Here is a 24,942-nt window from a genome sequence, read left to right on the forward strand (position 1 = left end):
GGCACAGCGGGCGGGAATCGAGAGCGAGGCGGATGGAGCGCGGCGTGGTACGGCGGCTGGCGGTACGGCTGGGGATCGGCGAGCCGCGCGTCGTCAGGTAGCGCGGTGCGGGGCTCGAGAGCATCGGCAGGGGTGGCGGGAGGAGCGTGCCCTGCGTACACCGGGCCCGGCACGCAGCCCGGTCACCTACGGACGTCACCGCGGTGTTTTGCAGGAAAGCCGAGGAGTACCTGCGGCTGTCCCAGGTGAAGTGCGCGGGGCTGATGGCGCACGTGACCGCGAGCGGCCTGGCCGTGATGTGCCTGGAGCTGGCGGCCCGCTGCGCCAAGCACCCCGCCGGCAAGGTGAGCTGGCCCCAAACCTCCCGCGCCCCGCACGGATCTCCGCCGTAGCGCCGTCAGAAGCGGCGCGTAGTTTCTCCGCCGTCTCTGGGTACGGAGCCGGCGAGGAGCCTCGGCGATCCTCGTGTTCTTTCTTTATCTCGAACAGAGCTCCTTTGTTAAACTCTCCGGTTTGAACAAGACCGCGTACCAGAGCTCCGTGAAGGCCTTGGAGTGTTTGCTGGGGGTGAACGCCCGGCTGGGGATGCGCGAGCTGGCGGTGCAGTTGTGCTGCACGGAGGCACTGAGCGCGGCCTCGGAAATCCTGCAGAGGTGAGCGGCTGTACAGCTCCGTGCCCGCAAGGGTGAGGAGCCGGCTGGGGAGAAGGGCGGGCGGCTGCTTCTAAAGGCCCACGAGGTGAGTTCTTAGCACTGACAGCACGTTACCTATTTAAAACACATTAGAAAGACTGAGCCTCTGGAGCACGGTAAGTCGCTGCCCAAGTTCCAGTTTTTCAGCTCAGAGCAGTTTGAAAAAGACAGGACTTTGTGTCTGTGCCTGCAGCACTGTAATTAGCTGCTGCTCATGGCACAGTTCAGAAGAAACGGGCAGGAGAAACAACCATTCTGGAGAAGCAGATCTCTTACAGTGCACATTACCTGTCAGAACATGAGGTACAGCACTTCAGTGGGGATCCAAAAGATTTTACTAAAACCTGGCTGTAAGATCTACTTTAGCAAGAGCAGTCGGGAAGAAGCTCTGCAGTGCTGTTCTGCTGCTGAGCACGTTTAAATGTTGGTGGGGTTTCCGAGGATTCTGGTGGGAAACAAAGGCTGTGAACGCTGTGGTACTTAAACAGCCTGGTAAAGGTGAACAATAAGTTAAATTCTTCACATTGCTGAATATCCAGTATGTCATCCACTATGTATTGTACAGGTGAAGGTTTAAATATAGATCAAAAAATCTATAGTTCTACCCTTTGTAATAGGACAGATCTAAAGATCTCTTCATGTAATTTTAAAGATAAAAGCAAGCGTAAATGGGTAGCACAAATGAAATTATACTGACATACCTCGATTCAGATCTCTCCCTTAAAATACCTTTAAATCAAAAAGAGGAAGTGATTCCCATTCCCTTCTATTCCCCAGTCTGTTTATCTCCTCTAAAGCAGTAGCAGCTTTTTGTGCTTGACCAGGTTTCAAAGGACTGAGATATCCAATATTTAACTGCTGAGTACCATGTGACAAATTAATTTCAAAAGTTTCATTTGAAGCAAATGCATTATACAACTATCACTCTGTTATTCTTTAGGTATGAATCCAGCCTCCCTGAAGCACAGCAAATGGAACTTGATTTCTCAAAACCACTATTTATAGCAGCTGCACTATTCACTGCGTGCAGGTGAGTACAGTGTAAGGGGTTCTTTTATAGGCTTAGATACCTGGTGAGACATTCAACAGAAATAGTGCGTGCAGTGTAAGCAACTGATTGATTCAGCATGGCTGAAGGCTCTTTACTACTGCATTCTGCATCTCTACTCCTGGAACTGGAGACATCTCTAGCACAAGAACCCTTTTACAAGGAAATCTCCAGCCTACACTGCATTTGCTTTCAGGGGGGAACAGAAGTATTACATCAGATGTACAGAAGAGGATCTTGAATTACTTGTCCTAGAAGAAATGAAATCTGCCTTTCCTGGTGTGTGATTGACAAAGCAGATAATTCCATTTGGATGTGTTATCCCTGATAGTAGCTGAAGAAGTCCACCAAGCCAATATAACAGTAGTAATATTTTCAGATTTAACCTGAACTTTCTTCTCTTGTCAGTGTAGATTGGTGTTGGACATAAAGCAAGAAGTTCTGCATGTCTCTTGGTGAGATATTGCTCAAGATGAAAGAATGGCTGCTGCCAGCTTACCTATGAGCACCTGTACCATCCCATCCTCAGGCTCTAACATTTGGGGGATGGATTTGTCTCAGCTTTAGACCAGCATCATCTCAGGAGATGGCTGATAGAAGAGCCTGACACATTTAACAGTTGGGAAGAATTTGCTTGCGCGTACATGTTTTCCCTCTCAATATTGTGCCTTTTAACAGTCAACAATTCCGGTGTTGTGTAGTTTCATAGCTCTTGACAAATGTTTTGACTGCAGTCCCATTCAGTTCTTCACAAGAGTAGTTGCCTTGCTTCCCTTGAAACCTATGAAGTAGCTTTTCCTGATAGAATTTCCTCTCATAATTTGAGCTAACTGTGGGCTTCACTTCCAGATCCATCTTGACTCTTCCTTCCCAAAGGCAGTGTTGATAGAGTAATAAATATCATCTCGGCTGGGTGATACTTGTTGAGAGATAAATTAATTTTCTGTTACAGGTGTTTGAAGCTGAAAGTGGACAAATCTAGGGTGTTGGCTATATCTGGAGTAAAAAAAGCAATATTTGATCGCCTGTGCAGTCAGATGGAGAAGATAAGCCAGCAATTCAACAGTATGTTTTTGACCTTATCTTTGTAATACAGCTTACCCAACGTCTAGGCTCACAGTGTCCCCATGCATTTCTGCTGGTGATTTCATTTCGGTCACTTCAACTACTTTCTTTCAGTCAAACCTGCCCACCATTCCAGCGTTTCCCTCAGTCCTGTTTCCACTCACAGTCCTTGCTTCTGGGAAGGTCACAACAGTTGAGAACATGACAAGGCCCACAGTACCTCTCCTCTTCCTTAATGCTTACAGTTCTTTACATTTTCTGCTGCTAAAAGTTATCCCCTCTTTCTCCCATACCACTAAAGCATTTTGGATTCATCCTTGCCTGCTTTCTTCATCCTGTCTAATATAGCAACATAATATGGAAATTAGCATAAACCTTTTACTACCTCTGTTGCTTTAATTGACGCTCCTGTGTTTTCCTTTCCTTCACAGGGATTAACACACAGCTAAGCCTTGATCTCCTTGTAGTAATTCAACCATTACCTGACACCATGCCTCCACACACAGCAGGCAGACATAAGAGTCTTTCTCACCTGCTGCTGAACTTCCAGCTCTCCCCACTCTTTAGCATAGGGCAAAGATTGAAGATATATGTTCCTTTCTGTCCTTGTATCTTTGTTCCTTCCTGTTTATCTCCTCTTTCCCTCCCCAGATTTTTATTCTCACTCTCCCACTGACAGTATTCCTCCTCCATATTTCACACTGCAGTGTTTTCTAGAGTGTGCTGCCTGAATCCAAACCAAAAGCTGCTCTTGCTAGGCATGGAGCTGCCAACAGAGAAATTATCCCACCACAAAAGCAGCTTCAAGGCAGACAGGAGTTCCTTTTTCAGGTTAGGTATAAATTGACAGCGTGCTGTGGGTATCTGTAAAACAAAGCAGTTGTGGAAATGGTACAGAAGGGAGAATGCTTTGTGAATAATCAAGAATGGCAGCAAGGTGTTTTTTGATATGAACAAAGCTGATGATTATGGTTACACATGCAGCAGCAGCACTAGATAAAGCAGCCAGCCAATCCTCGCAAGCCTTGGAGGGTGCTGGCACCTTTGCATATACAGTTTGGCTATCAGTCTTTAACAGAGAATCTTTTTGATGAGGAAACACCACTTGCCTGCTAAGCTGTTTTCCAGCCAGGTCAATCAGTTAAGTCTATTCACTAACTGGCTGCACAAGAAGCTATGCTAACACAGCAGGCAGCAACCTGGAAGGAAGAATACATCACAAAGGGAGGGCACTGGGGGAAGGCATCACTACCGTGAACAATTGGATGTAGAATAACATCCCACATCACTCATCCCACATCATTCAGAAGTAAAGTAACTTAACTTTTTTGTTTGTTTGTTTTTTAGAAGATGATATTCCATTAGCTGCAGAGACATCTGAAACCCAGCAGACTGACCTGGAGCAATGTGAGAAAGAAAGTAAGTTGTGTTTAGCTGTGAACTAAGATTATCGGAGTAGTTTGGGGTTTTGTTGCTGCTTTGCAGTATTTTAGTTGTAAAATAAGCAATAAAAATTGGTTGACACCATTCTGCAATCTACTATAATAGAAGGGCTAATTAAACGCAGCAAAAGGACAATGTTTATTATACTGAGTAGTTGTAGTAAAGTTAACTCTTACACTCAACCAGAAAAGTGAAAAGGTGACCGCCTTGGGAGGGGGGCAGATGAGGAAACCAGAGAGTTGAGAGTGCAGTAATGGTCTCTGTACATGAATAGGCTGATCTCTGTACACTGGCTGATTATTTCCAACAACACATTGCTGGTGCTGGCCCATCATGTACTTACCTTTTTTTTTTTAAACATAGGTTCTGAAGATTATGATGATGAGATTCCATGTAAACAGCCAAAGACTGAAACAAAGCAAGACTATGAAGAATGGAAAAGGAGAATCCTGGAAAATGCTGCTAAGGCACAAGAGACAAATAGTGGTACTGTTTCTATAGTGCCACCTTGTAATATCACTACTGCTTGCTCATAATGTTAACAGTCCTTTTGTTCTTAACAATTCCTGTAGCATACAAATGATGACTGGCTGGTATTCAGCTAATTTTATTTTTTGAGCTAGTTTTTAAAAGTTATTCTTAGTAAATGACAATTGAGGTGATTTTTGGAAGAAGCATGTTTAATTATTTGCCAGGCTGGTACTTGAGCAGATGTAGCATTAGGTGGTAGGACAGCTTCATTTTTCTTGGTACAAGCAGCAGGTGACACTCCAATACGATGTTCAATGTGAGTAAATTATAAGTCACATGTCCTTGTGCCTCTAGCTGGCAGTAGACAATGAAAAAGAGTGGGAGGAGACCAACTGTGCCTTGTTAAACAGCAGAAACAACAGATGAATTGAAGACTGAGTAATTTTTAAAACTGTCAAACACTTATTCACTGAACTGACAATAGTTTTTATGCCTGTGTAGGACTGAAGTCTCTTGTGTATGAAATGGGGCCCAGCTGTTCCAAGAAACAATAAAGATATCGGAAGGAAAAGCTTTGCATTAAGACGTGCATTTTTATGCACATGCTTGTTGTATGTAAAACTTCTGGGGGGCAAAGTAAGACAGGAGGACCCATCTGTGGAAGGTATCCAGGGAACGAGGATTTTGAACCTAGTGAAGCTGGGACACAGACCTTTTTGTTGTATCTCAGGAGCATAAGCTTCAACTGGAGTGCCCTGACCGATAGGTCTTAGAGGCAACTTGTGTCATCCTATACTTTCATCCCACCTATTCAGAGTAGGACTTAAAGTAACTATTTTTGAAAGAAAAATCATAACCTTTAGCAGTCCAGGACTAGCGTTACTATAATAAAGTCAAGCCAATTCTGCTGCCCATTTCTTGTCTTCTGTCTGAGTTGTATGAACAAGTTAACTTTTATAAATCATCATTTCAAAAAAAAAAAAACCAGAAACTCCTTAGCTATTTGCATGAAGGGAAATAACTCCTGTCTGAGCACTTAGATTTGAAACAGCATTCCCATCTGAGCTTCTCAACAGTATTTTGATGGTCTGCCAAATGCCTCACTGCTTAGCATGTTCCTTGCTTACCTGGGTGACACTGACTCCAGCTTCAGCTATTACCCTGTGGGGCCACCTGTTTTGTTTTCCCATACTCTGTTCCAGTGTCTTGCAGACTGCGTGTAGGGTGTTTTTAGCTTTTTGTAGACCATGCAGGACATTATGAAATATCCCATGAGACTGCAGAGATGGTTTTCACTGTATTGCAGAATTACGTGGCTACAGAAGCTGAAAAGATTTCTGTTAAGAACAAAATAGCAAGCCAGATGCATCCTCTTTTTGTAGATGGAGAGGAAATACAAGACAGCAGAGAACAGCTATATCTATTACCCCCTTACAAAAATAGAGGAAGTACTACACAGTAAGTGGTAAAATGAAGTTTACTAGCAAATTACCTTTCACTTCATCTCACAGTGTAATTGAAGCATAAAAAAGAAATAAATTCTAGTCACCTTTAAATAGTAAAAGCCAATTTCATACCTGATGAGAGTCCTGAAACATAACAGTAACTTTATTGTGGAATGGACTCCAAACAAATGCATGGCGTGCAGAGAAAAATCTTAGTTAATGAACCCCCAGTAGGAGCTGTAACAAAACATCTGCTATTAATATCTAACATGTGGCAGAGGGGTGAGATCTTACATTCTGTAAGACCTAATCAAAGATGCTTTCTAATGTTTGTTTTTTGAACCAAAATGGAGGAATGGGCCTGTTCCTTTATAATGTATTTTATTAGTATTAGTTCAGAAATATACAGACCGAAGAATATATCCACTTCTAGCATGCAGAACCACTGTGGAAGGAAAATATGAACAAAAGTGGGCCTTCACAGAAGGTGATACATTGTAAAGATTCACTGGATTTTAATCATTTTTCACTGCTTTGATAGTAGAAAATCGGCACCAGTCCAGAATCCAGGGATTAGAATAAGTGGGAAGCACTAGAGTGGAAAGAAGATAACTAGGCTAGGGTAAGGCATTCATAAAATCTTCTTTATTAGCAACCAGCACTTTTGCTAATTTAAGGGATATGAAAATCTGTAAAGTTAATGGGAGCTTGGCAGCAGCTAGATGTCTTCACTGAAAAGCTAGTTCTAGGAAAACCAAAAAGTATCACTAATAAAGAGCCTGTTCAGATTACACTGAGCTCTACAAAATCTAGAACAGGAATGAAAGAAACCACAGGTCTAATAAATAATGTTGCATTTTTAGCTGAGAAATTGTAAGTGGCTTCAATTCTTTAGACATCATGAAGAGTTAGTATTGTGAAGAAAAAGTCTTATGTTTGAGAGCAAGTTGGGAAAAAAAGGGTTTCAATGTTCCAGCTGAGCCAAAAACAAAGTCTAGCAATACACCATTTCTCTGGAGCTAAACAGCATTAAAATGTGTTCTGCATATCAACTTTCCAGATAAAATGCATTAAAATCATTGAAAAGGATTTAAAAAAATCTCAAGAATCACAATACTAAGGGCTGCAGTCACACCCAATGAAAAGCATTTACACATTTAAAATGTGAAATGAAGTGTCTGGAAGTCTTTCCAGTACATTATGAGATATTTGCAGAGCGACCCAGCAGCCACTGCCTAGTTTTTATTTGTGGCAGTTTCACCCATCTATCTTCTCACAAAAGTAAAAGTTTGATCTTCCTGCTTAAGTAACAAACCTGAGGGAAAATATTGTGCTATTCTTGTGGCAGTCCACTAGAACTGATCGTGTACAGAGCAGTTGTGAAGAAAGTCTTTAGAGATCCCATGCTTGGTGTGAGAAGCCAGAAAACTGCTGGTCTTTTTGGTAAAAACAGACCAATAACACCTTCAGGAAGAGGTCAGCCCCACTAAATTCTATTTTTTCATCACTATGTACAACTAAAAGCTTGAGAGAACAAAACAAAGTATATTCTGTTTTCTTAAGTTATTTCAGTGCCTCTGCTTTCAGGTAACACTTTCTGTTCTTGTCTGCTTTCAGAGACATTTCAGGTAACTAAGCACTAACACACAATATGTGAGAAAGACAGATGCAAGACTTGACATTATATACGGGATAGAAATTACTGAAGATACTGAGTTGTTCTCCTCTGGTTTCACATCCATCTTCAAGCATGGTAGTTGCTTCATACAACATTATGCAAGCTTGACAGACATACTCTGAAATCTCTTCAGTCTGTTAGCAGCAGCCACCACATAAAAATGTTTCTGTGAACAAAACAGAGTGGTCTGAGTGTGAGTATAACTGAGGAAAAGGACTTTTTCTTTCTAGATTTTCCTTCAGCAAAAAAAGACAATCTATTTACCTAAAGGTCCTCATGGAGGTTGAACATGTTAAGTTGCTAAGTCGAACATGAGTCAGCAGCGTGCCCTTGCCATAAAGGTAGCTATGGTGCCCCAGGTTGCACTGTTTAATGTGAACAGCTCAAAGAAGTTGATCCTCAACAATGGTGAAACCTCAGCTGTAGTACTGTGTCCATTTCTGGGCTCCACATTAGAGAAGAGACCTAAAACCTGAGAGTCTAATAAATGGCCCATAAGATGGGTAAGGGACTGGAGTCTCTCCTATGAGGACTGCTCTGCTTGGAAGAGAGAAAGCTCAAAGGAATCTTATCAATATATATAAATATTTGAAGGGAGGGTGCAAAAAGGATGTAGCCAGGCTCTTTTCAGTGTTGACAAAAGAGGCAATTGGCAACAAACTGAGACAGCAGGTTCCATCTGAACATCAGGAATCCTTTTCAACTGTAAGAGTGAGTAAGCAATAGAACACGTTGCACAGAGGAGGTGCCTCTCTCCTTCAGGTTACTAAAAAGCCACCTATATGTAGTCCTGCTTGAGCAAAAGGAGTGGACATGAGGTCCCTGCCAACATCAGCCATTCTGTGATTCTGGGAAAACTGAATACAGGGTCAGAAAACAATCACTGTCTAAGCCACAGGTAAATCAGCTCACTTAAAGCAAGAAATAGTCTTTCTACAGCTCCCTTTTCTGAAAAGTCTTGGGCTTATCAGAAAGGTTCTGAGAATTTTTCCTGATGTCTTTAAGCCTATTTTTTTTTTCCTCTCCCAGACTTCCATTCTCTGCAGTGGGAAACAAAACTGCCTTTCATTGTATCCCATCACAACCGTTGTCAATGCAAAAATGTCTCCATTAAAAGAAGAAAAAAAAAAAAAATTAGAGTGAGCTAAATAGCATTTGAAGCCTCTGAACTTGTAAAGAAAAAAATATAGAACTTCAAATAACAAACTGAAGAATTCCTAAACTCATGTTTACAATAGTTTAGTAAAACTGAGCCAATATTCAGAAAAGCAGAACCTGCCTGGGTTGAGCTGATTTTCCCCCTGGAAGATTTTCCAGGCTAATTACCTTCCATTTTCTTTGAGCTATGTAACTTTGCAGCAACAACTGGGACTTCAGGCGAAGCTTGAACCTCTTGGCTTTGGCAGGCAGGTTGTTTAACCACTCATGCTTCAAACACTGTGTTGCGCTCATCCGGCAGCTGCAAGAAAAAAAAGAAGTACCATGTAAACACAGCCACCCTCTTGCCATTTTCTCTGAATCTCAGGCTCCTCAATCTACAGATTACATAAATGTTTCCCTTAAATAAACCAATGCAAGTGGTGAGTGGAAAGGCTTCTTGAGATGCTATTCATTCCAGTGCATAGAGTCCTAACAACATCCTGCACTCTCCAGTGTAAGGAATGAGTGGTGTGAAAAGTTGCTGGCAGGGTGTGCAGTGGGTTGACTGTCCGGTGTTCAACTATTCTATTTTACCTTGTTTGGATTTTGTTCTGAAGAAGCAGCCATACAGGTTCATCGGTTATGTATAATTTTGTTATGCAAATCAAGAACCACTGAAAGAATCACTGCATGAAGAAAAACTGTTGTGGTGCCATCTACCTGTCCTGAGAGTGCAGGCTTATTCTGTGCCTCATATTTAAAAAGCACAAACATCCCTTCATCCTAAGCTTAGATACAGATAAATATAACATTATTCTCAGACATTCAACAACGGCCCCAAACATGAAAACCTGCCCAAAAACCTTGAGAAATAGAGAAAATCTTGTGAGGGAGGCAGGGAGACAAGATTTTAAAGTAAGTTCAATTTGCATTTTTTAAAAACAAACCCTATGACTTCTGGCTCAAAATGTAATAAAGTATTATAACCGATTTGTCTGATTTAGGCAATGATCTGGAGGACGGTAATATTCTAAGCACTCCTTGAAATACCCCTCGAATATTGCCCTCTGCTTTTCTGTATGCATTATTTCCTGTTTTGACTAGTTTTGTATCATCACCCAGCAAGAGAAAACTATTTTCTATCCACCCTACCCCAGCCCCATAGCCATTTTCTGACATCAATGTCACTCTCATTCTTCTGTTGTTTCATACATACAATCACTTTTTGTTTTATTTGATCCCAAAATGAGAAACCAACATGTAGAGGTAAGTCCTAAATGCTTCTTCATAGCTACCAAATGCACTTAGACCACTTCAGAAGAAAACTATGCACATTTTCACAGCTGTAGCTCCTATTCATCCTCTGTATACTCAATAAACTTCTTTTTTCCCCCCCACAATTTACAACAAGGCTTGTAAGAATTCAAAGTAACAAACAAAATAGCTTTTATGCAGAGAAGGAATATTAAAGACAGATTTCTACACAGCAAATCCTTCCAGACTTCCTCTCTTCTGCCTTGAGGAACTGCCCAGTAAGCACAGAACAGCAAAAGAAAATGTCATGTAATAACTTCTCATTGTTGACTGTAATTCAAACAGTGGGCTAGAAGGAAATAAACACTATTAGGTGCTACACTGTTCTCATGATCAGAGAAGGAGGTACCTTTTCTCTTTCACAAGCAGTCTGGAAATAAAATCTTTTGCTTCCTCTGACAGCTGTTCAAAAGCTTCTGCATCAAAATCCCAGTTGCAATTGACTACATAATTCATCGTCTCCGCATCAGTTTCTCCCAGGAATGGGGACAAGCCACTAAGCCTGAATAAATAAATAAATACATAAAATTTAAAAAACAATTTTAAAAAGCGAAGTGGGAGATAAACAGTTACATGCAAGATGAATTTCTTCTCCCTTGAATCTTCTGTTCTATAGTTCTGGCCAATTTTTCAAGAGGAAGAGTTCTCAGACATGGGGGTCCTACCCGTCAGTCCCTGCCAAGAACTGTGTTGTTAGTGTTACTGCTCAGCAGCTCACTCAGCTAAGTCAGAGCACACCATTATTGGATCTCTAATAAAATAAATTCAGCAGGAGTCTCAGTACATATTTCAGTGCTTTCCCAACTAGAAGAGCTAGGAGGGTTCAAGAGCTTTCCTAAATCAAAGCCTATAACCAAGGTTGGCTCAAATTACACTGGTTTCTGAACAGCATATTGTTTTCAATTAGCCTCTAGCCTCAGATTTATTGTTTCAGCAATTCATTATTTCATTCAGTTACTTTTTGGCTAACAAATTTAAACCATTTATTCCGTTCACAGAAAGCATTTGTGAAAAATACTGAGACGCTGAGGCAGCTCACCAGAGCCTTCCAAGCCATCCCTGCCTTCAACAGAAAAAAAGTCTTACTCCCATTTGTGATGTGACCTGTGGCCCAGCACTTAACATTAATTCCTCTGGGCAGATGCAGATCAAGTCCAAGCTAATAAAATTATCAGACTGCAAATTTGAAAATTAATCTAAATCTTCAAGAATCCAATAAAAATGGAAATTCTGAAATGCTTTGGGCCACTTTTCCAAGGAATCACAATATGATCCACTTGAACTTGATAAATAAGGTGGGGTAAAGGAGAAGAATGTTTACATACTTATCTAAAGGCCTATTTGTTGTTCAGAGACTTAACACCAACTGTGAGGTACCCTCACATTAAAGGGCTGCAGCTCACTGTTTGCTTTTAACAGCATGAATTAGGAGTTCCATTCTGATGGGCTCGCTGCCTGCCACGCTCCTGTACCGCAGACACCCTCCACTGCTCTGTTCTCATAGAGCCTTTGGTGCCACTGCCATGACCTCTCATACTCACAACATGTACGTGATGACGCCTACGCTCCACATGTCTGTTGGGTAGGAAACAAAGTCATAGTTCACCACTTCGGGAGCCAAGAACTCTGGAGTTCCAAAGTTAACCTTCAATTTTTCTCGAGGTTTGTACCTTTAACAGAAAGAAACAGACATCAATGCTGAGAGCAGGCCAGGGGAACAAATATCTCATCTCTAGAAATCAAAGCATGGTACAAAAACAAACAAACAAACAAAAAGCTAGCATAGCAGTCTCCAAGCCAACCAGGACAGCATTAAGGTCTTGAAGACCTTAATTAAAAGTCTTTTTTAAGATCTTGAAAATTAAGGAGTGAATTCTGCTGTGACTGTAGGTATAATACAATCAGTTTTCCACTTGTCTGAGTAAAAACAGAAAAAAAGACCAAGAGCAATAAAATCTGCATAGACCTCTGTCAGGGAATGAGAGAAGCTATGCTTTCTGCCAGGTTCCACCTTTCCAGCAGATGTTGTCCAACATAAAACAAACAAACCTGTTTCCATTAAAAGGGGTTTGGAGAGCATTTGCTTCCCTATGCTCAGCTACATCTTAGGTTAAAGGTCTGTACAGCAGACTTGAGCAAAATGTAACTGCAAAAGTGGGATTCTCTGAACAGGATTATTTGGGCTTAGTAACATGTAAAACACAGATCCGAATAGGGAGAAAATGATTCAATTTTATTGCTTAAAAATTAAGTGTACAGACACTGAACCAGTAATAAGTTTCACTGACGCCAGTGGGAGTTACATCTAAGTACACAGACAGAAAGCAATTAAAGCACTGCTTTTATATCTCAGCTTCTTGGAAGATTTTGTTTTAAACTCTACTTAAGTAAAAAAAATTACATCTTTACCCTCCATTTCATAAATAAATTAATTTCAGCGCATCCATCTGTTTTCATAAATACTTCTAAAACAAGAGTCCTTGGATAGACACCAGAATATGATACATACGTACGTGCTGGCACGCATATGCATGCATATACCAGGTCCTGACTTAACAAAATCCTCAAAGGGTTTAGAAAAAAAAAAGATAAAGAAATGTTTTTATAGTTACACCAACAGGAGTCAATTCTTTCAATTCTGAGGATTTGACTCACGTTCCCACAGCTTTCCTCAAGCAAACAGAGCAAGCAAAGTAAGAGCACAGTGAAAAGCCTCTATTTCTCTGAGGGCTTTATGTTTCACATGAGATGTGTTCATGGAGTCCCTAGAGTAAAAGCTTCAGAAGGGGAATCATTTTGAAACAATTAGAACAGCTGTATATCTTTATTCAACAGAAATCCTACTTGAAAAAGCAATTAGATAATTAATGCACACAGCAGAACTCATGCCTGCAGCAGCATAGTATTTAGCTCATTCACATATCAGAATCACCTCAGAGCCAGTAAATGCATAAAAAAATATAATAAGAACTACCAGCAGCATATTTCGATGGGATTTTTTTTTTAATTAATTCATAACAGAACCCTTACCTCCTTGCGAATCCAAAGTCAATAATTTTTATCTGGTTTCCTGTGTGATTTACACATAATATGTTTTCAGGCTACAAAAAGACAAGAGTATTTTCAGTTAAACATGACTAATACACAAATTTAGTAAGAATAAGAAAAATATCTCAGATATTTTAGAATCTTTAGGATGACTCTTTTACTACTTCTTATTAGAGATAAGGATTTGGCTGACACATAAGTTAGAGAAAGGTTTGGTTTTGGATCTCCTGTAAGGAAGTTTAACTTCCACTCCAGTACAACACTATTCCTGTACTGAATATAAACAGACTGTGAAATGAAAAGCACCTGCTTCATGTACAACAACAGAGTCAGGTCTAATGGTTATGGTTTACCCCTGAATTTATGAAAGTGATTCCACGAAAGTCACAAGAAACACATCAAATGCACCCTCTGTTTTGTTCACGAAAGCAAAGGAAAAAGTTTCCTTCGTTTTGTTTTTGCTACTATTCTCCATTTATTTGCTAGTTTTCTTTTCCCTAACATGACTGTTTTTCAAAGGAGAGAGTGAGTTTCCAAAGTCAGAACTGCAGAGCTGCCTGTAGGCCAACCAGGACTACTACCATCTGAGTAAGGCACTGTATGAACAAGGAAATTGATGTGGCCTGTTTTCAGCCACATCAGTTAAGGAATCACACAGTTCAGATCCAGGCAGTAAAAGGAACAATAGGAAGAAGATGGAGAAGATGTTTGGATACAATTATAAAAGCAGGAAGAATGAAGACTGGAAGCATTTCTAAGCATTTCTGTCCAAAGATGTTTTGGGGTTGGTTTCTTTTGTTTATTTTTGAAGAAGAACAGAAGGTCATTGTTTAATGTCACACAATGAAAAGTTTCTGATTTAACAGCAAAAAAAAAAATTACAGAAATGCATTATTCCATTATTATAAGTAAGCTACTAAGTAGACACTGAAAAAAACCATCTCTGGAACTTCATTCACTGTGGCTACTGAATTAAGGTAGTCTATTTCTTTATGAGATTAATGAAATAAGAAATAATAGCAATTACAGCCTGTAGTGGTGTAAACCATCACTCATGGATATCACTGACCTTCAGATCTAAATGGAGAATATAATGCTGGTGCAAGTAATGGACTCCTTCACAGATTTGTTTGGTAAATAAGATTGCATCCAACTCTGTTAGACTGTAGTTTTCATCCGTGATCCGGTCAAATAATTCACCACCATCCAGACTAAAATTTTAACAGATAAGCATTAAAAAAACCAGAATTTCCTCATTAACTTCATTTATTTCCACATTGGAAACTCAGTTTCTAATTTAGCACGAGTCCTGACAACACAACCAGCATGTATCACATCTGCAGACTAAATGACTTTAAGAAACTTATTTTTGCGTGTGAAATCAAGCATCACTTTAGAGTGCCTTCCACACTGGAAGACTTATTGCTAACATTTGGGAGGAAGCAGCAGGGGAGAATCAAAGCCTAAATTCAAAGCCACACAATCTGAAGACAAAATGGGGACCTGGAAAACCTATAGAATGTACCGAAGTATCTATTATTATCTTCCTGTTAGCTTTGGGAAATTAACTCTTCAACCTATACAACGCGTTCAACTTCTAAACTGAAAGCCATATTACTTGAGCTGACAACTGAAACCAATCCTGCACAAAAAAAAAGAAAAAAATAGAACAGTACGTCAGACACACAGATCTGACAAGGTTTTGCAGGGTAAAAATTACAATTATTTAAATGAAAGAGTAGAATGTAGACATTTTAAAATGTCTTTTTTTTTTTTTGTTTCCTTTTTTCTTTCACGTCAACAACAATTCATTTTGTAATGGAAACTCAGTTTGAAAAACAAAACAAAAACAAAACAAAGCAATAGCCATACTTTAATCTCCCTTGTGTCATTTCCGTACTCTGTATTCTCACTTTACTTCTTATCTGAGGTTTTACTTACCCCATACTGTAGTTTGGTAGCTAGGGACAGCGACGCCTCAACGTTAAACTCAAATGAAAAATGAACCATAGCAAAATTATTTCATTAATAGTCTTGTAATTAGCTCCATATGCTTGAAGATAACTACCTTCCTTAGCATCTGCTTAAACTGCAATCTTGCAGTGTATGTATTTTTTAATGTGAAGATATTGCCTTTAAAATATGTAGCTTCCACTCTCATAGGCTCAAAAGCCACTCAAGCCTTTTTCATATCTCAGAGTTATTGCTCTCCTTTTCTTTTAGTAACCAAAGCAAACCCAAATTCCAACAGTTCCTGAAATCATTTAAACTTACTATTCCATGATCAAAGTTATATTATTTTTGGCTTCAAAGGCATCATAAAGCTGGATCAAATTCACGTGATTTAATTGGTTCATGATGTTAATTTCATTTTTCACATCCTCCTGAAAAAAAATAAATAAATAAAAATAAAAAAGAGCAAATATGCTCCTTGAACTCCAATATATTTGAATACAATAATTTTTAACCCTGCAGCAGCTGTATGACAGGTTTCATGTGAACAAATGGCTTAATCACAAACACTGGAAATGACCAACAGTTATGAAGCCCAAGCTACTACTTTAACAGACAAGTTCTAATATTTGGTACTATGCAATGAGAAATTGACTCCTACAAGGAGGTTCAGTGACGTGGCGTTAAAATGAATGCAATTCACATGGTTTACAGCATGCACTCATTTAGGCTCACAGGAACATAGTTACCTTTTCTTTTGCTCCTTTCACTTTAATGACTTTGGCTGCCAAATTGAGACCAGTTGAGACTTCTGTGCACTTATGAACTTGCCCAAAACGCCCCCTGTTGACAACAAATGAAAGACAGGAAAATAACACAGCTCACTGCAGAAATTTTTCAAACTATTCTTATCATTGATTAAAAATAGCCCAGTACAAAGTGAACAGAATCAGGTGGCCAGCAGCATCAATCTCCTCTTTCTCTCAGCTTATGAAGGATTAGTTTTATCTTTCCAGCCAGTTGTTCAACGCTTACATTAAAATATTATGCCCCTTCGTATTACTACATTTCACTGTGGTATGATGACCTGATGATATTCTTTTTCAGTTCTGTAACTGTACCCATTTGCTGTCCTTCAGTGATGTGTCAGTGGACATATTAACAAGGATATTTCTGTCTTGATCTCATAACTTTTAAAATGACTAACACCAGTAACTGTACCCGCTTCACAAACCACATTTCTTGCATGGTGTAAATTCTCCCCCATGTCACCCAGATACATTAATGCCCCTTGGGATGATTCCTAAACATCATTTTCTCTGCTATTGCATCATCAGGCCTATACTTAAGCCATATTCATACTTGAATTAGTCTGTAAATAAAACCTTGTTGTTAGATAAGTACACAAAATACAACGGCTGAAGCAGCTGTAGATTTTCCTCAAGTCAAAACTAAATGCGAGGTCAACATAATTACAATTTTTTCCCTTAGTTTTCTTTAAGGGAAAGTTCAATGTGAAATAAAGATTTTGGAAGCTGTCTGACCCCTAACGGGCTCTGCTGACTTCAAATGCTCTGAATCTGACTGGAAATTATGGATTTTTGTCAAGACTCCAGCTGTAGCGAAAATTATTACAGCAAATGCAAATAGTATCCAAGAGCACAGTCAGGAGCCTGAAAATAGAACTGAGGCAGAAGCCAGTAATCTAAGGGACCTAGAGGTGCACCTCAGACTGGTTCATCAGAGGGCAAATATAGTAGCCCAGGAAGTCTGGAGGATGAAGAGACAAACAATCTGACATGCTATCTGCATACTCTCTCCTTGCTTTTCTATTGTAGGCCAAATTTACTCTCTTCTTGCTCTACCAGAGAAAACCAACTTCCTCAAAGCTTAAAGGACTAAAAATGGTAGAGAAAGTGATGTTATCAGAACAGAGTGGAAAGTATTCATAACATACATGAAAAATAGTTACAGTAGATACATTTGAATCCCCTTTTGCTCCACACAGAACTGTAAATTAAAGAAATAAGCTGATATTCATCACTCTCCATGCTTTCAGGAGTGAGTGAGCATTTTGATCCACTAAGCAACTGCTCTGGCTGCAGCAGGCTTGCACATGCCTCACCTGTACACATCTTGGTGCCATCTGAAGAAGATTACTAGTTCCCAAGCTAACTGCACTTCTTCACAATTAGCTACCACCTGCAGTACAGCAGAAGGGGGCAGAGAGACTTACCCTCCAAGGACTTCACGGTGACACACTGAGTAGCACGTTGTCACATCTGTTAGCTTGACACTCACCATGCGATGTTCGAAAGGAGCTGGGGGAGAAGGGCTGTCATCTAAAGAGGAGAAAACCTGGTCACTGAGATATTTCTCCCTCATCACTGCAGCTTCATCTTCATCACACCAACATTCTCAGTCCACAGGGCATGCACATCACTTCATTTTGTTTGCTCGATACAATAAGAAGTCTCAATTGCCTTCTACTGGAATTCAGACAAGCACTGAAGTATCTACAAACATTAAGCATGCAATTCTTTCCACTATTTTTAGAGTGAAATGCAGGTAAAATACCAGAAGCAATGGAACTGCTCATTTTTAAATGCAAATCAGTTGAGCACACACAATCACTTTGCTTTTCATTAAGAAAAACTTAAATCTGATTTAAAAAAAAAAAAAAAAGAATTTCTAGATGGTTGTAAAGGAGATGCTGAAAATATTCAAAATCTCTCTGCTGCTTCAAATACAGACTTCTACTGTTAGCAGCCTTCTAGAGATGATGGATGAAGGCCCATCACTGAGGATAGGATCCCACCTCCCAGCTCTCAACCCTGTCTTCTTAACACATCAATGCTGAAAGAACCCAATGAGGTAGGTTAACATTTGACCTTATGCATTAACAAAAGAGGCCATTCAACAAAAATATCTGGAAGTTTCAAAAAAATTATACTTGACATTCTTCTCATTTTGATAAGCTAACTGGGAAAACCAGCATGAATACACAACAATATCAGCATAGATATCAGTTAATTCAGGAAGCTTCTACCAGCAACACCTTGTTTTACTAGCAACATTTTATTAAGAGCTGTAAACACTTAAATGATTAAGTTTAATCAGTTCCTGGGAGTTAAATAATTAATTTATTATATGCTTAATGTCTAAGTTCTTCTAGGATAAAGCTTCTACCATCCACTCACGGTGTTGCTCTTTCAAAGTAATTTTACAATTTAAGTCCAGAGATCTTGGTGAGCAATTTAACACATATGCAAATTCATTTTCTTGCCACCACTGCTGAGGGCACCAGATGCAGCTCAGGGCATCTACCCATACACGTACATTCTGGAATTACACGTCTGTTGCCTGAAAAAACACTGAGTGTTCACACACTAATCGAGAAGAGATCTATGGCCAATAGCACAAAGACCAAGCAAGACACTCGTCCTGCAATATTCTGCTGTTCTCTTCAGTCTGTAATTGCAGAAACATACCTAGTTTGCTTACTCTACCTTACTGAACAAAGGCTATATCTGAAGGACTGTATTTTGTCAATATTACTTCTTCTGTAGAAATATACTTTCCACTTAATTTCATCTGAAAGGATATTTTTTACTGCAAAACACCTTTTAGAAGGAAAAGTACTATTGAAATAAACTGTACTAATGTTAATTCTCTTGTTTTTGACCATCAAACTTATCTGTGGTGTTCAGTTAAATACTCTTAAGCATAGGACCCAGGTGGTGTAGCACGCACTACTCCAGCTATTAGCTTGTATGCAATACACAGGGATAGCACAAACTCAGTGTAAAAGTTTCCAAAATTAAGTACAAGCAGCTTACCAACGATCATCCCATCCTGTGTGGAAAGTTCTTTGCTAGCTTCCAATGATTTAGTGTTCTCCATTGTTGTTCCTGCACACTGGCCCACATCGTTCTCACTTCCCACTGAACAGGGGGGCTCAGATTCTCTCCTGTCAGAGTTGGTAACTGCCAAGGAATCTTTTACTTCTACTGTTCCTTGATGGATTTTGACTTGTATTCCCAGATCTTTCTTTGGCTCTGTTGCAGCGGTACTCTGTGAAACTATGGGTTTGCATTTTAGTTCTGATTTGTCTTCAGCCTTTTTACTTGGCTTGGGCTTGTTCAATAATGGCTGTTGCTTCCCTGTTTTTGGTGCAAGTTCATTTTGCTTCTTCTTGTCTCTCACTTCTTGATTTGATTCAGCGCTGACATTTTTCAAAGTCTGTTCAAGCTTGGATTTACTAGGCAGCTGTTTATATCCTTCCACTTCTGATGATAAAGAGGACGGGGATTTTGCTTTGAGATTTTTATGTCCGTGATCACTTGAGTTCCCTTCTTTGCTCATTTCAATCTTTTCTTTCACTTCAGTCATATGAACATCAATGGCTATCCTGCAGAGCAAGCAGTTGACAATTCACATAGATACCCAGACTTTCTTTCACAACTTCACTTAGAAAGAAAACTTACAAACTTCTTAAAATGCAGATTTCTATAGTATTAAAGAAACATAATTATACCAATCCTCTGAGGAAAAACAGCACTAAGGAGAAAGCACTGAAAAACATACAGATAATTTTTCTGCATCCTTGACTGCCTCACCTGAGCAGAACATGTCTCACAAACTCCAAAGTGCTTAACTCATCATCAGAAACATCAGAAAGCTGTTCCAACTTCTATCAGCTATTACAGTTGAACTAATGAGATATCATTCCTATGGGTAGAGAGATGGTAGAGATTGTCTTTGCCAATTACAGGCTGAGAATCCAAACATCTGCCTGGTCATACAGCTCTACAAATCTTTGTGTTTGTATTCATCCTAGTCCTCTCCAGCTGGCTGACTTGCACACTCAAACATGTTTATGCCTTGTGGGATAGAATTCTTTCCACAGCTTTCTGTTAGAAAAGTAACTTCTGTAGTTCTCCCACCCCATTAATATTATTTGCCCTGACATTCCAGCTACCAGAAAACTTCAAATATTTCCCTCATTTCCCAGAAGTTAATCCCTCTTTCAGAGGAGTAACGTCATTACAAAATACACAAAAGAAATTGTTTCCACTTTTGCATAACTGAAGTCTGAAGTTTCCCAGTTTTAGCACCTTTCACAGCTGCTGCCTTGTGCTATGAATTTAAACTGCACCAGTAGTAAGCTATTCAGAGCACTGAACGCTGCTCTGTGCAAACACTTCCACTGCTATCTAGACAAGCCTGAACTCAAGAGGACTCTTGGGCATGTCTCCAAACAGGAGAACACAATGTTCTTCTGACACTTCTGCAGGGGCTTACAGACCTCATTAAAAGTAGCATGCGTTTCAAAGATGCATTTACTACACTGTGCTTCACACGCAAGCATAATAGGGACCTTGTTCAGGAGTGTTGTCTTTTCCCAGGATTTACTCTAGGTTCTACCTTCTGGTTTTCTGTTGGCTTCCCAACTCTCTTCACCAAATGCTTTGGCACTTGCATACCCCCTCTGTCCAAACCATTCAACTGCTCCAAAAGCTGCTCTCTGTGTGCAAGTTCACTCCTGCTGTATCATATTTAATCAGCACCAAATGCCATAGGGATAACAGCAACTGTTCATCAGCTTGTTCACAAACATCTGAGCCAGCCTCAGTGCGGGAAGCACAGACCCAGCTCCACTTAAAGAAGCCTCATGAGCCAGAGGCAAAACAGAGGGAGGTCTCCTGTTTCTTAATGCTGTTACAACAACAGATTTGGGGTTATCAATGTATATGAGCTGTACACAATTTGTTCCTAAGTGTTGGAGAAGAGGCCACGATGGTGGAAACCATGATGGTTTCAAATTAAAACACACGCACAGAAGTAGTGTCACGTTCTTGTCTGGGCTTCAGATGTTAATTCGTACTAGGGGTGCTCCAAAAGTATCGCCTCCCATTTTATCATGTTGGTTTCATGATGTCAGAGACAGATGTTGGTGGCACGTAATAGAGGGTGAACCTTCCCACCAGCGCTCCCTTAGTTTTTTTTTTGCTGTGCAACATACAGCAGTAGATGGGCAGTCTGATAAAATGGCACCTGATATGGAAGCGCAGATGAGGCAAAGGTGTGTCACTGAATTCCTGCAAGTAGAAAAATGGCACCCACAAACATTCACTGATGCTTGCTGAATGTTTATAGAGAGCAAGCAGTGGGTGTCAGCACAGTAAGGCAGCCGGTGAAGTCTGTAGGTTCAGGGTTGTTTTTAAAGGAGAACAGCATGCAGGCTACTGTTAATCGCTGGTAAAAACACGTAGCTCATAACATTTTGTATCTGAGAATTTGTTCAATCAAATAGTGTTATTGTGCTCCTTGTAGCTGTTGTGGTTTCCATGGAAATAAATAGGAGGCATTACTTTCAGAGTTACCTAAATAAGCACTACTAATAGTGTAATGGGAGACACAGTAATGTAGATGTATACTTATGCATACCTGAATGCATATACCACTCATACCCACACACATGTATTTGTCAGCCCCAACAGAAAAGGCACGACACTTCAAATTTGTCACTGAATTGGCAGCTGTTGAGGTTTGGTTGGTAGAGTTTTGTGCTTTTGGTTTTTAATATAATTACAATCAAATTGTGAATAAAGAATTCAAAAGGAAAAGAATTGTTAAAGACATGTCACAAAGTATTTACCCATGACAGATGAGACTATTAGAAATTAAAATAATCTGGTCATATCTTTAGGTGATCAAGGCATCAAAAAAAAAAAAAAAAAAAAAAGCTTTAAAGACTACTTAGGACATAAAATGAAACAAATGCTTCAGCTTTATCATAGACAAGTAAACATTTCAAATTCCTTCCAGCCCCATGTTTACAGAAACAGAAGTCGGAAAAGAGTGTGTAAAAGGTCCATCTACTTGAGATGCAGAAGGGCAGTCACATTCCTCTAATACGCAGTAGCCCATCACATCAAATCTCCCATATATCTAGCCCTCTAACTTCAGACAAACAAGAGGTTCTTCATACTTTGAGTTTTTTTGCCTTAACTGTTTATAAGGTCCCACTGCACTTTTCCCATCATGACCATTTCTCCCCTGGAGCATGTCTAAGCAAGAGCGGACTTTCGAATAATCTGTTATTCCTTTTTTTTCTCTTTTTTTTAAACACGTGAAATGGTTTCAGATCATGTAGAAAACTAGCAGCAAAGTCATTACCTGGTTTGTGTCACTTCACACCCTGTGTCAGATAAAGCTTGGGATGTGGAGGGCACAGCTTCCTGCAATGCCATACTCCGTGACGGAGGTTTGTTTTCATTCTCTTTGGGTTTCTGATGAAAAAGCTGCTTGTGGCACTCTTCTGGGCATGGTGCTCTGCCCATATTGTGAGCTTTAACAGGAACATCTTGGTTGCCTACATGATCTTGATTTATGAAGGGAAGACCATTATGTTGATTCAAAGCTTTGACACCAAAATCTTTTTGCTGTTGACAGCTCCATGCTTTTCCAGTACCTTCTACCGCTTTCTGCTGTGCTGTTCTCTCTTTAGCCTGGGGTCTGGAGTCAGCTTTGTGGGCAACAGCAATTGAAGCATTTACCTTCTTGCATCCTCTACTGTTTTCATCCAATTTTTTCACAGTTTTAGTATCTGAACAAACACAACATTAATAAGCTATCCATGGCAGAAGCAGTGGCAAAAAAGAGGGAGTAAAGTAACACACCCACTCAAAATAATCTAAGCAGTTCCTACTTCTGAAAGAAGTAGCCACTAAAAGCCACTAAAAATCCTTACCCAGGTTCAGTCAGTCACTGTTAATGCTCATGGCTTAATCAAAGTCTTACCTGCGCTCCACAAAAGGGGAAGGTTCTCCAGCACTCTCAGGATAATTATTACATATATTAATAACAGGAATTTCTCATTTCTTTTGGTGTTCAGTATGCAGAGGCTACCAAGATTAGTTCACAAACTTGTGTAGCTTTCAACTCATAACTGTGACCAGCTGTTTGCTTGATTTTTGTCACTTCCTAAATGAAACTAAAGGGAGCCCCCATGATCTAAAGGACTCACTTTAAAAAAGAAAAGGACATTTTCTGAAGACAACAGGTCTGTTGAACTCACATTCACGCCATTACAACTTCTCAAGTATTAATAATGGATGTGAAATGGCAATGTCCAGACAGCTACATCCTAAAGAGGAATCTAGCACTGTTGTGGCAATGAAAGTTTGTTGTTTATAAAAAAAAAAATAATGATAATACATTTGCAATGTCAATATGCCCCTATTCCAAAGGAGGATAAAAGTGCTTTTTGAGTTTTATTAAGACAAATTTGGGGACTGTCTGCTAGGTGATACTGCCTCACCTCTGAGGTATCTCCAAACCAGTACTGCTCTCTTGTTTCAGATCACTGTAATACCAAAACAAGGAAACAGTGTTGCCAAGCGAAGATGCTGTCTTTAATTTAATGAGCTTCAAGGTTTCTCGGGGGGGCTGATTTAGGAGACAGATAAAAGGAAGAGGAGAACATCTCTATTTTCTCAATAATTCATTCATAGTAATTCCTCTGTGGAATTCATTCATAGTAATTCCTCATTTAGTGGAAAATAGCAGACTATTCTAGTTTGTCTGCTGCGTGTTCTAGAGTCAAAGACTGTAACATGCCCAGAGTGATACATACCTTCAGAAGGCTTACTGCTTTCAGTCTGCGTTCCTCTGTTACTAAGTACATGCTTAGGTTTTGAACCACTCTCCTCAAGCTTTTCCTTGGCCTGAAAAATGACAAAAATAACAGTTACACTCAAGGGTGTTTATTTCTCACTGGGTTTCTCTAACTTCATAGGTTGAGACCCTGTAAAACAGGTACTGACACCTCTGAACTTCTGAATCTTTAGTTACTTTGCTTCCATACACCCCCCCCTGCCCCCCACGCTTTTTTGAGCTCTTCCTGCTTTTGCAAAAAAAAAAAACATACTCCTAAAACAAGATGGCACAGAGTAATGTTTTAGGTCTCCGCTTTCCAAAACATTATTTGTAAGACATTTTGCCTCAAGTCACCCTTACTAATATTGATTAAAAACCATGCCATATGAAACACAGGAATTATTAGAAGATAAAATGATGTTGTATTTCTGATACTTGTTGACTGATGGCTGAAAGATGTTGTTGTAGATACAATGCTGTATTTGTCTCAAGGCATCTAGAGATTCATGATTCCAGCAGTGATAGAGGTTACACAAAGAGCCTTTAGTCTATATTTTAACACTCATACACATGCAACATTATTAAATTGTTACCTTTAGTATGGTTAAAAACAGACTTTTTCTAAAGCAATTTCATTCTCCAATTAACACAGCACTGAGAACAGTTATTTTGTAACAGCATCACTATAACACTTCACAAAGCAATACATTTGTAATAAAACTAAATATTTGGCATAAAGCATTATACCAAAATAGGAAAAGGTATAACATCTTGGATGGCCTATTTAAATAAGCAGCCTCTTATCCTCATTCATATAAGCTAGTAAGGAACATCTCTAATTTTTTCTACAAATAACCAATTAGAACTCTGCTGCAAGTCATCCCCTTTTACTTGGGAGTAAAAACAGTTACTACATTTTTTCATGTTACAACCTTATAAATTCCACTACAGAGCACCTCCCTCCAACCCTTTCCCCCCACC

General features: G+C 39.7%; 2 protein-coding genes across 6 annotated transcripts in view; one reads left to right on the forward strand and one right to left on the reverse strand.

Moving 5' to 3' along the window:
- The first annotated feature begins 19 nt into the window (after positions 1-19).
- On the forward strand, positions 20-5,633 carry ORC6 (origin recognition complex subunit 6). Its single transcript, XM_042876886.1, has 7 exons — positions 20-97; positions 215-344; positions 490-653; positions 1,633-1,722; positions 2,693-2,805; positions 4,153-4,224; positions 4,612-5,633. Exons 1-7 carry the CDS (start codon positions 33-35, stop codon positions 4,782-4,784), a joined length of 807 nt encoding a protein of 268 aa, XP_042732820.1. The 5' UTR covers positions 20-32; the 3' UTR covers positions 4,785-5,633.
- Positions 5,634-6,300: 667 nt separating this feature from the next.
- The window catches only part of MYLK3 (myosin light chain kinase 3), a 37,872-nt gene continuing 19,230 nt past the window's right edge, over positions 6,301-24,942 (reverse strand). For 4 of the 5 annotated variants that reach the window (XM_042876883.1, XM_042876881.1, XM_042876879.1 and 1 more), the window contains 12 exons: positions 23,939-24,029; positions 22,480-22,909; positions 19,137-19,708; positions 17,534-17,639; positions 16,047-16,140; positions 15,619-15,728; positions 14,414-14,555; positions 13,327-13,397; positions 11,838-11,966; positions 10,646-10,798; positions 9,169-9,301; positions 6,301-8,008 (listed from right to left, as the gene is read on the reverse strand). In XM_042876883.1, coding sequence (XP_042732817.1) covers positions 7,937-8,008; positions 9,169-9,301; positions 10,646-10,798; positions 11,838-11,966; positions 13,327-13,397; positions 14,414-14,555; positions 15,619-15,728; positions 16,047-16,140; positions 17,534-17,639; positions 19,137-19,708; positions 22,480-22,909; positions 23,939-24,029 — 2,103 coding nt within the window. In that variant the 3' untranslated portion in view covers positions 6,301-7,936. The remainder of the gene's footprint in view (positions 8,009-9,168; positions 9,302-10,645; positions 10,799-11,837; positions 11,967-13,326; positions 13,398-14,413; positions 14,556-15,618; positions 15,729-16,046; positions 16,141-17,533; positions 17,640-19,136; positions 19,709-22,479; positions 22,910-23,938; positions 24,030-24,942) is intronic. The other variant, XM_042876880.1, reaches the window with a different exon arrangement.

Source organism: Lagopus leucura, unplaced genomic scaffold (genome assembly GCF_019238085.1).
Source record: "Lagopus leucura isolate 7727_CA_CO unplaced genomic scaffold, USGS_WTPT01 Super-Scaffold_100017, whole genome shotgun sequence".
Classification (NCBI taxonomy): domain Eukaryota; kingdom Metazoa; phylum Chordata; class Aves; order Galliformes; family Phasianidae; genus Lagopus; species Lagopus leucura.